Here is an 11,983-nt window from a genome sequence, read left to right on the forward strand (position 1 = left end):
ACAGAGGGCCCTGTGAATGCTGCACTCTCATCACACCTCTTACGAGTCACTGGGAGAGTCGTGCCTTGGGAAGCCATTTTACAGCGTGTTCTCTGCTCTGGAGATCTGACATGAAGAGCACTTTGTGCACGCCCTTGACTATTACACACGGGCTTCGATCCACTTCTCACCACTCAGGGTGGTTCTCTTGCCAGAGAAACTTATTCCACTGATAAGGCAGAAGGGTACTGTCAGTTTCTGCACTACAGAACTTTATTTCTTTTAAACAAGCTCAAAGTCATCTCAGAAAAACTACTGGGAAACTTGGCCACAATAATCCCATTGAACCCCAAGGTAACTCCCATTACTTGAAAATAATTCATATACCAGCTACAAGAATAAACCCACTGCAACTTCACAAATCACTTATGCAGAGTAACATAGCGTCAAATACAGCACTGACGGTCAAAATAGGTGCAGATGAGATCATTCAATTCATTCATTGATTCAAATCATTCATTGTAAAATTACTGCAAGAAATGCAGTGTTCCCTGACTAACCCTACCGAGGTAACACAAGAAGTCCATTTGACTCAATCATGTGCACAAGCTCCCATCCCTTTTGGAGGAAGGCTGCCTCCAGGTTAGACTCACTTCAGACTCCCTGTCCCTTTATCTCTTACTGAAACACCATGTTTAGGCACCTCAGTTAGTTATGACTGTTCCACCAACCTGCTCTGTATGGCCATGGTTGAGGTTTTTCTGAATTTCTCTCACTGGACGATGCAAGTTGTACAACATTGATCTTGTTTTTCAGGCAGGGAGGCATAGTTCATTTGCCTGACGATCTCAGCAAACAGTTCATCCACCATTGTTTTGCTCTTGGCTGACGTCTCCATGAAGGGACAGCCCCACTCCTGAGCCAGGGCTCTGCCCTCTGCAGATAACACTTCCCTCTCCGACTCCAGATCCACTTTATTCCCCACTAGGATGAGAGGAACTTTCTCGTATCTCTTCACCCGGACAATCTGGTCCCTCATCGGCTTGATGTCCTGGTCAAACAATCCAGCTGGTTAGTACATCCAAGAAACCACACAGAATTGCTACAGAACCACTACAGAAACACATTTTAATAACCCTCACGTACAACTGAACATTAAAAATACATCAGAAGACTTCTTAAACTCATCGTCACGCAGATACAGAATTCACAGAAAATTTACTACCTCTCACTAAGTTCCTTCTTCTTTTATATAAAAGCATGCACAATTTATAGGATTTCTGTGCATATAAAAACAGAAAGTGACTGCTGTGCCCTCAGTCAGTTCAGCCAGAGGAGGACACGGTATGGCTGCACTGAAGGCTGGTTTCAGCTTTCTGAAGAAGTTGTCTCAAGTCTAAGGACCTGTAACCCTAGCAGGGGCATGCCATTACACAACCATTTAGGAAGTTTGTGCTTAGTTTACAGCTTGAGAAATCCATCAATTTAAATAAAGCCTTCTCAGTCCTGGAATGCTCAGAATAATTCATTGTGAACACATTTAATCACATGTAAGTAACCAAATTAGATGCTGTAAAGAGATTTTATTACCTAGAGATGCACTCATTCTAGTCTGAGCCGACATAGGGAGTTTACACTTGAAAGTCTGAGTCAGCCTCCTCTGCCCCCTGAGTCTTTTAAGTTACTATCAGTACTACAAATTCTTGCATAGTTCTGAGACAAAGCAATCCCAGCGTTTGAAGTTACCACTGTGTAAAGAACTGCAGAGTGGTTTACACCTACAGCCTTCAGAGCAAACACACTAGAGACAGACGGGAATAATTAAATATTAACAAAGTGGATTACTGTACATCCATTCCTCAAATAATGTGGGCTCACTGGAACTCAAAAATGAGTGAAAATGAGAGCAGAAGCATCCCAATGTCACTGCTGTTGTTTTCCAGAGATAAGCATGTCTTCAGCTTGCACAGGGTTGTTTCGAGCCCTCTGCTAAGATAAGGTTTAGCCTTCAGCAGAAGCAAACAGTGGGGGTGTGCAAGGTCTTGCCAAGCAGCTGGAACACACCCAGCTCAGCAGCCCAAGCCAAGCCAGGAGTTGCAAATCCCTGCGCTGTACGGAGTGCTTCTAAACTCATTTATTGCCCAAAAACAAAGCCCCGTTTCTACAGGCAGCTTAGACCAGTTACTGGCTGAGACAGTTCCTTTTTCTGGAGAGTTTTAATAGTAGAAATCAAATCCAGATCCACAAATTATGGTGTATAGCTAGTTCTCCTCTCCAGTACTCCACCTACGCTGCGAGAGCATCGAGCTTGTGCTGGACAGGAATATATTTTGGGGGGAGGAAGCAGAAAATAGCAGCTCACTTAACAAGTCACAACTGCAGAACAATGAGACTCTCTTCAAGAGCAACTGCAGAAACATGCCTTTTAGGAAGGAGAGGGGGTTGGAAGGGGAAGTCTCGGTTTTAATATGGAGTGATTTATTCACAAAAGGGGATTGCCAAGAGATTTCTCTTGGGGAAGTGGGAGCTAGTCATTGTTCTCCAGCACTGCGTGGGATTTAACAATGGTGGCACCCTGATAAGTACCTGCAAAGCAAGCAGTTTTCCATCAGGAAGCAGGGCTGGTAAACGCGCTTTCAAGCTGGGCATTTACACTTTTGGCCCTTCGGAGATAAAGCGCTTCTGCGCACACGTGGCTACCCCTAAAACTTCCTCCTCGGCCCGGCGCCTTCCCCCGGGCAGAGCCGGCTCCATCCGAGGACGGGACACCGGGCGAGGTTACCTGGAAGGACTGCTGGTTGACCAGGCTGTAGACGAGGATGAATCCCTGCCCGTTCTTGATGTAGAGGTCTCGCATGGAGGCGAACTGCTCGGTGCCCGCCGTGTCCAGGATCTCCAGCACCGAGGGGGACGAGTCCACCTCGATCTCCTTGCGGTAGAAGTCCTCAATGGTGGGGTCGTACTTCTCGATGAAGGTCCCGGTGACGAACTGCACCGTCAGGGCGGACTTCCCCACCCCCCCGCTGCCCAGCACCACCACCTTGTACTCCCGCATCGGGCCCCGCTCGCCGCTCCCCGCCGGGCCCGGGCCTAGGGCAGGCGGCACCGCGGCCCTCGCATAGCCCCGGCCCGCCTCAGGTGAAGGGCGAGGCCCCACTGCTCCTGTGCCGTCCTGGGGGAAGCGAGACCCCCGTCAGCGCCCGGCGTGGCCCCAGCCCCGCTGCGCTCCTTCACCGCCGCACTCCCGCCATCGCCGCCTCGGCCGCGGGACCCGCCCGCCAGGGCCACCCCCACCCGGAAGGGTTTTGCTGAGGCACCGGAGGCGGCCCCGCCCCGTCACCTCCCGCTCACTTCCGGCGTGCTGCGTCACGGCCCGCCCGAACTGCGCCCGGGGGGACAGCTTTGAGTGTGGCACCGAGGCAGGTGCGCTGTGACGGGGGACAGGTTTGAGTGTGGCACCGAGGCAGCCGCGCTGTGGCGGGGGACAGGTTTGAGTGTGGCACCGAGGCAGCCGCGCTGTGGCGGGGGACAGGTTTGAATGTGGCACCGAGGCAGGTGCGCTGTGACGGGGGACAGCTTTGAGTGTGGCACCGAGGCAGGTGCGCTGTGGCGGGGGACAGCTTTGAGTGTGGCACCGAGGCACTGCCCCTGCCCGACCTCCCCAACATGGCGGCCCTAACATGGCGGTCGCGGGCGCAGGCCCTTGAAGGGCCGCTCTGTGTGGGGCGCGTTGTCTCGCCACGAGTTCCTGCTCGGTACTCGGTAACTTGAACGCCTTAACAAACTCCTCTGAGCTCCCTGCCGGGAAGAGCCCCGCGGGGGAGGGGACTCGGGCTAGGACACCGGCGGGTGTCGAGAGTGGGACACTGGCAGCGCGGTTCTTCAGCCCTGGAAGCCCGCTGGGCTGGTGACAAAGAGCGTCAGCAAGTTGATCAGAGGGATGGAGCACCTCTAATATGAGGAAAGACTGGGAGAATTTGGATTGTTCAGCCTGGAGATGAGAAAGCTTCGGGTTTACTTTATTACCCCTTCCAGTGCCTGAAGGGATTTTACAAGAAAGGCAGAGAGGAACTGTTTACAAATACATGTAGCGACAGGAAAGGGGTAATGGGTTCAGGCTGTAAGAGTGTAGGTTTAGATTAGCCTAATTTAGATTAGGAAGAAAATCTTTTCTTAGTCAAGGTGTTGAGGCCCTGGCACAGGCTGTGTAGAGGAGCTGTGGCTGCCCCGATCCCTGAAGTGTCCAAGGCCATCCATGGCAAGGGCTCAAACCAGATCATCTTGCAGGTCCTTTCCACTCCGTGATTCTGTGAAAGTTGTTACCTCTCCCCGCAAGATTCGTCCCGTGTCTTTACACTTCCACAGCTCCACAGGCCTCACTGCTGGCTGCCACGCGCTTTTCCCGTGTCAGCCGGAGCCTTTTCCCTGGAAATCCTCCCAGGAGCGGCAGGAGTTGTCCCGGCAGGGCGGACAGCAGGTGTCAGCACGGCTCCAGAGCCAGCCGCTCCCCCGCCACACAAACTCCCCCTGGGTAAGAGGAAGGAACTGAAGAGAATCAACGTCTGTTTTCTTTCTAAAATAAAATCCCCCAGTCACTTCAGACCCAACTCGATGATTCCCACCCGCAGAAGAAGCTGCCCTCCAATATAACCATATTTCTTTCTGTTGCTCCCTGCGGTCTGCAGAATTTCAGCAGCACGTGTGAGGTGCTGGATTTGTCCCTTTGCCCTCTGCATCGCCTGTTTGATTGCAAGTCCAGGGCAGACACAGCTGTCACGTTGTGTCCATCCTGGGCTTCCAGCAGCCCTAGAGAGGTGCCTGGTCAAGGCTAAAACCATCCAAAGATACTGAGGAGGTGACTCTGCTTGTGGCTGTTTTTACAAACAGCTTTATTTTATTCACTTCCTTTCCATAAAGAGAACATATCCATTATGGGAAAAGGTCAGTGAGGACTTTTATCCTCCAGAACAAATCTTACTTAAGTTACACCAAATTTGAATCACTTTTCTTTATTACATGTTAGTAAAAAGCCCTCTCCTTCCTTCGCCGTTGCCTCCAGAATTCTGTTGTCAAGTGAATTGCTGGCAGGAGGCAGACGTGCCTGGATGGAAGATTTTCATGTGGCTGGTGAATCAGCTCGAAAATGTAAAAAGGTGAGCATTAAAACAGGCTGCCTCCTACTTTAACCCCATTAGAAATCACGAGTTGTTGCAAAGTACCTTAATGCACTCCGGGTGCTTGGGATAAAGGAAAGCCGCAGTTGCTCCCAGAGGAGCTTCCCATCTAATTTTAACCATGACACAATCAGCGACAGTGACAAATGGGGGGAGGGAGAAAAGGGGCAAGGGAGGATGAGGGTGACAATAATAAGATTACACGGTCACTTAGGTTCATTATGTGCATGTCTTTGTGCCACTGCTGGCCCATTATGTTTGTGATGGGTGGAGGAATGACTGCGGGAGAGGAAGGGGCAAAGAGCACAGTGGGAGAAAAGCCAAATATATTTTTGTGCGATTGACTTTAAGCACCAACGCCTCGCTCATGGGCTGAGAGGAAGCCCAAGCAGGTAGAGAGGGGATTGAGCAACTGGATTTTTTTTCCCCTCCTTCAGTATTGATTTGGATTGCCAAGATTTATTTCCCAACTCACAGCACTTTATACCTGGGCATGGATGCCTACAGCTGAAAAAAAGGGCCAATCTCAAAGTGCACCAGGTTGTTCATTATCCTTAAGAAGAGTCATTCCTTTCATTAAACAGTTTGTACAGCTCTTTCACCGCCTTGTGCCCTACCACATATCCCAAGCCACAAAAATAGCTGGTGATGTAAAAGGTTTTGAAACTCTGGATGGGAAGAGCTGCTTCTGCCATAAATGGCCAAGCCCTGAGCCAGCCATGCAGGGCACCTCCTGCCAATTCCACCTCTGCCACTCCTTCACTATCTCCATCTCCTCCAGGTGAGGTGTGGCACATCCCGGGTCAAAGGCCTGATTTAATCTCTGCTGCCACTTTCTCTGCGGTTCCTGCCAAGGAGAAAGGAGCAGGGCTCAGCCCTCCGTGCTGCCCCAGGAGGGTTTGCCCTTTCTCAGCAAAACAACCTTCCCAAATGAGCATCCGGGCAGGATTTGATTGCTGCCAGAGCTGCTCTGTGCTGTTGATGGACTCAGCTGCTCTATGCTGTGCCTGCAGCCAGCAACAATAAAGCAGGCTCTTATTAAATTAACCTGCTAAGACACAGATCCTGCAGGGATGTTCAGGGAACAGACAGATGGCACAAGCAAGGGCCAGGAATAATTGCAATCCCCATCTCACCAGTGTGAGAGATGAATCCTGCCTGGTGCTGTGCCCAACAGGGAGGCAGGACTAGGAGCAGTACCCTGAGAGGTGACAAAGGAGCATGGATGGAGTGAGGAATCTGGAATATGTCCTGTGGATGCCAGGGTGGGACTCCACCACCCCCCAGTAGCCAAAGCCTCCCCATTATGTGGATGCTGCGTGGCCACCACCACCTCTTGCAGGCTGTCCCTGCTGCCATCATTGATCAGCTCTGACTCCCCGTGTCTGCCCGAGCTACAAACCAGACTCTCCTCTGCCAGGAAGCCTGCAGCAAGGCTGCTGAGCCAGGGCAGCAGGGATAGCCCAGATTTCACCTCAGTTACCGTCTAGCTGGGGACATCATTTGCGTAAATACATGCAAAACCAGCTTAAGACCCAGTGTCATTTCTTCTTTGCCTCTTCCAGAGGTTTTGCTAATCCACTTATTGTGCCTTATGGTGTTCAGCATGGAAGCTGCAGGGGAGGGACCAGCTCCTCAGGGCTCGAATGGCTACTGGAACACCAGGGGCTGCTCTCACATCGTGCTCATTCAAGGAGGTCGTGTCACACCAGTCACATAACTGCAATGACAGCTTTTGATCTCAGCCCCGTCAGGGTCCAGTGAAATGTGTCTTAGGGGTCAGATGTGTCCACCTGGCCCAGACTCCTAATTCTGGGGCTGTTTCAGAACCTGCAGAGATACTTTTCTTTTTTGCCAGCTTTTCCTGCCAATGTAGAGATGACTCAGAAGCAAATCCTGAGGACTTTTCTCAGAAATTTCTGATTTTCTGCCATCCCTCAGCTTTTAGCCATTACTTCAGTAGCAACAAAAGGCATGATGGGTTCTTCAAAAGAGGTAAAGGACATTTTCCAAAGTAATTACTGATTCTGAAGCAGAAGGAGGGCTGCACTGGAATATAATTGATACAACAAGGAGGCTATTGGGATTTCTGGGAGAAGCATCTCTCTTTGGCTCACAGACATGGTACCAGACCACCAGCCATTTAGAAGAGCTTGGCCCAGGAGCTGAACAGCACCACAGGGTAAGAGGCTGTCGCTACACCCTGCCACATTCATTGCCTGCAGCCCCTCCCCTCCCCTCCAGCCCTCTCTCCTGGTTATCCCCTCTGATGCCGCCTCTCCTGCAGGATCAGCATCCCAGCAGGTCTCTGTGTCTCTGGGTGGTGATGAGTCACTGCTCTGTGTCAGCAAGCCAGTGGTGGCGGAGCCAGAAATGTGGTTTCACGGGTCATTCCTCTTCCTATTTTCTCCAGTAGTTGAGCTCTCTCTCCTCGTTGCCCTTCACAGTCCAAGCTGCTGTAATCCTTTCTGTAGTGCCTGGGAAGTGCCTCCAGCTATTGCTCACCAGGTCTGTGTTGGGCCCACGCCGAGCTGCTGCTCTGTGGCTCTCTGTCATCCACAGACCCAACGTGATGCCAGCACAGCACCCTCTCCTTGGGTACCACCTTCCACAAATTACTGCAAAGCTGAGGGGATGGCGCTGTCCTCAGATTTGCCTTTGTTAAATCACCAACACGTGGGATTGCCTCTTCATAGAAATACATATACATATATATTTTAAAGTCTCTAACCAACAGTAGAGTAAAACTGAAAATACAGCTCCTTATGGCTAAAAAGCCAGAAGGCAACAGTGAACACATAAATCAGACCTGTTGCTTTAAACTCCAAATGAAAAGAAAGAAGGGGGGAAAGTAAATACTCTGTCAAGATATATTTTTAAGATTTGTAAAAATAAAGTAATTTTAAACTGATGTCTTACAGAAAGGTTCCCATTTGCTTTTAGAATTCAACATGTTTTCCTTTTTTTATCATATTCCTGCAGCATTTGCAATTCAAATGCTACAGAAATGTGTAACCTTGCTCATGAAATTTGCTGGCCAAATAAAGCAGACAACAATTAATTAGAGAGAACCCCCCTGCTTTATTCCCATTGGTGAGAACAAGAGAGAGAAAATGTAAAATTCAACTCAAATGGGGTATTGAGAAAATACTTTAATATGATGTTGATCTTAATAAGCAAAACCATTTCTTTCCTCCCTCTTTTTTAGTAAATTGCTTTTCACTTGACAATTTCCTCACAGCAAAGTGACAAGCATTATTCCGAGTTGTTAATTCCTCCATGCAGGCTCTGGCGCTGAGCTCATTAAAGCGTGCTGAGTCCCCGGGCGGGCGCTGCCAGGTTGTGCGGTGACCTGAGACCAGAACACCCACTGCCTTGTCCTGTCCCCAGCCCTGGGACAGGCGCTGTCACCGAGACAGCCGAGCACCTTGTCTTTGTGGCAGGGCCTCAGTGCCTTGGGTGGGTGACACGGGGACATTTCTGTTGGAATACTGGTGGCCCTTTCCTGGAGCATCACTCCTGGCTGGCTGCACAACATCTGAGTTCTGGCAGCACTTACGGCATGTGGGAGATACACTTCGCAGGTGGGCAATGCCACTGGCCCCAAATGCTGCAGGGTGGCGCATCCTGCTTGATTTAGTATAATGGAATATCAATCAGAATATCACAGACCATCTTCCTGGCATGGCCCTGTTCCCATGTTGATGACACTCACTTTCCCATCCACCTCTTTTCCCCAGCCACAGCTGAGGATGTGCAAACACATCAGCAGAGAGTCCCTGTGCCTGGCACATGTCCCCAAATGGCCACCCTGCAGGTGCCTCTGATGAGGGCAGAGGAATGTCTTGGAAGAGATGCTTACAGAGGAGATCAGCCTGAGGCTAGAGGGAAAGGCTTTCCACAGCAGGGCAGTGGCAGAGCCATGGGCAGTGGAGCCAGGCAGAGTTTCTCCCCAGGCCGCCTCTGCCAACAGCCAACAAACCGTCTGCAGAGCACGAACACGGCAAGCTCATTATGAGACACTTGATCAGCTTCCCTGTCAAGGGAGGCATATGGGACAAAGCTGTGTGTCCTCCACACCAGAGCCTGTCAGCTCTCCTGGAAAGAACACCTGGCTGATTGGAGACAATCCAGACACCGGCAAGGGTCTTCATAACACCCCAGAGAGCTGCAGCCTGGATGACATGTGGCATCCATCATCATCACCCAAGGGAGCCAAGCCAGCAGACCTCAAAGGCTGACTGCTCCAGGAGCCTGGGAACCAAGGGGTTGAAGTGCTTGGCCAGGGAAGGTCCTAGGAGGAGAAAAGCACCAAAACTGCTTAATTAATGTATTCAGATTAGATGGGGTTGCAAAGCAGCTAATTTCTCAACTTGAAAAAACAAAGTACTTGCTAGCCAGGATAAGAAGCAGTGGGAGCCATCATCAGCTTCACAGGGGCCCTGCATGCTGGGGAGGACTCCAGAGGTCTCTGTCATAATTACCTGTAGTCTTCAGTATTTTGTTCCGTAGTTTATGAACTTGCTTGAGCATTTTGTGGATAAAAGCTGGTGATCCAAACCCCAGCTGTATTTCTGCTTAAGTAAGCAAAGGGCTGCTGCCTGGCATTGCAGTGTGACACTTTGGTGTTTCAAAGAATTTCCTAATTTGCAGTCTGGAGAGGATCAAGCCAGTGGCTGGTGGAAGCAGACTGTGGTTCTGCCAGGCTGGTGCTCCCTCCCAGCCTCCAGGACAGGCAAGCACCTCCCATCTTGGCACAGATGGACCAACAAACAGCCCTGCATGGACTGAGCCACTACTCACACCAAGGGCTCACTGCCTCATTGATCCATTGCCTCACTGATCCACAGCCATGGACACCTCACTGTCACCAGCCCCTGAGCAAGTCCAGCCATGCCAGTGCCAGGGAGAGGATGCTCTTCCCTGTGCCACAGCAGACCTGGAGACAGCTCCAGTGTGGGGATGTGGACTTGGGATGCTGCGGGAACAGTGGCAGGGCTCATCCCTAGGTTAGTCCTTGTCTGTGGGCTGACAGCTCTCCTTGCTCTGGTCCATCTGCCTCACCCCTCAGGCTTTTCTCTTCTCCTTTTTTACTGTTCTAATCTTTTTTCTAATATTTAATCCCATGCCAAATTCTTTCCCATCCTCTTAAAATTCTGCAATTCTCCTAATTTTTTTCCCCCTAATCTCATCTGTGTAATTGAGAACCATCTTGAATCCCTCTGTGTTCAGTCTTCATGCTTTGTGCCGCCACTATCTTCCAATTACTTAAACATGAGATCTTTGCATATTATTCCTGTGGAGACAAATTTTTGTATGTTCCCTAGAAAGAAAGTCATCCTCCATTGGCAAGTTCTTTGTGGTGAATGAGAGGAGATGTCACAGCAGGAGCAGAGGCAGCAGTGGAGGGTCCCACCCTGCACTGTGCCTCAGGGTGATACTGATGTCTGGGGTGAGCTGGGATTTATTTCCCAGCAATATCTTTGCTCTTCAGTGGCTGTGCATGAAAGGCTTTGACACCCTCCATCAGCACAACACCAGGTGAGGGCTGGCACATGTTTCCTGCCACCCTCCCTCTCCCAACGCAGCTGCCACTGCCCCTGGTGTCACCCACCAAGTCTCAGCACAATGGGAAGGGAAGGAAAATAGCCACTTCCCCCTGCACAGCCACATTGCACCAAGAGCAGAGAAAATTGATCTCTGGCTGCTGAGTCTCTCTAGCACTTTGTGTTGCTGAAAGGAATAATCAAGCCTGGCCCTGGAAAAGGCAAAGACAGAAAGGAAATAAAAGCTTTCTCTGTCTGATGATTTCTCTCTGGGGTTGGGAACCTCCCTGGGGACCCCAGTGGTGGTTCTGGGAGAGGCACTGGGGCTGCTTTTGCTCTGGGGCCTGCTCAGCAGCAGATCCACAACAATCCCACTAAATTTTGCTTTTCCTGCTCACTTGGCAGGTCTGAGGAAAAGAGGAAGAGGCTGCCAGGGCTCCCAGCTGCATCCCTTCCCACATGCACACACTGGGCTTGCCCAGGGATGTCACTTGAACCACAGCACAACTTCTCTCCTGTCCTTCATGTAGCAGCCATGGTCTGATGCAGAAGCCTGGCTTTCTTCTTGAGGTTGTGGCCCTCACACAACTGCAGGGGTTGGAGTCTGGGGACAAGGATCAAAGTGCTGAAGTCCCACTCATGGTGCTGAGCAGGGAGAGAAGGCTCCTCACTTTTCCACAAGCCAAGGGTTGAACTTTGCCCTCCACAAGAGTGTGGGAAATTTGCCAGAGCCCATCACTAGCAGCTCAAAATCTGTATCTAATACTCTGTTGCCTCAACAATTATCAGATTAAAAGAAAAATCTGCACTGAAAGTGGAGTCCAGAGGCTCCTCCTGGCTCCCGGCAGCACACCCTGAGCTGGCCCAGCCCCAGCTTCAGCTACTTACAGTCCAGGTGACACATTTCCACAGGCTGCCCCCTCAGCCCCATCCTTGCCAACCTGTCCAAGAGCCAGGGGTAGAGCTGTGGCATTGTGAGACACCTGCAAGCAGAGATGTGGGGGGAACATCACATCCCCACACTGTTCCAGGAAAGCTGACTGTCACCTCAGCCCCAGGTAAGTGCTGACAGAGGGATGCTCCATCATTTGGTGTCTTGTGGAAGATGCAGGTTGGTGAGGCTGCAGGTGGGGGGAGAGGCAGAGGAGGAGGAGCAGTAGCAGATCTGTCCCAGCTCCTGCTCTACAGCCCTGTGCCAGGACTGGCCAGGCTGGCTGGCTGGCGGTGGGCGTTCGTGACTCATGATCCCTGATCACCATCCGATGACACATTTACTGCCAGCAG

At 50.9% G+C, this 11,983-nt stretch overlaps 1 protein-coding gene across 1 annotated transcript; it reads right to left on the bottom strand.

The window, feature by feature from the left end:
• Nucleotides 1–710: 710 nt before the first annotated feature.
• RAP2C (RAP2C, member of RAS oncogene family) lies at nucleotides 711–3,313 on the bottom strand. Its single transcript, XM_058847986.1, has 2 exons — nucleotides 2,762–3,313; nucleotides 711–1,030 (listed from the first exon to the last, which is right to left on the bottom strand). Exons 1-2 carry the CDS (start codon nucleotides 3,032–3,034, stop codon nucleotides 752–754), a joined length of 552 nt encoding a protein of 183 aa, XP_058703969.1. The 5' UTR covers nucleotides 3,035–3,313; the 3' UTR covers nucleotides 711–751.
• Between the last annotated feature and the right edge of the window lie 8,670 nt (nucleotides 3,314–11,983).

This window comes from Poecile atricapillus, chromosome 12 (assembly GCF_030490865.1).
Source record: "Poecile atricapillus isolate bPoeAtr1 chromosome 12, bPoeAtr1.hap1, whole genome shotgun sequence".
NCBI classification, from domain to species: domain Eukaryota; kingdom Metazoa; phylum Chordata; class Aves; order Passeriformes; family Paridae; genus Poecile; species Poecile atricapillus.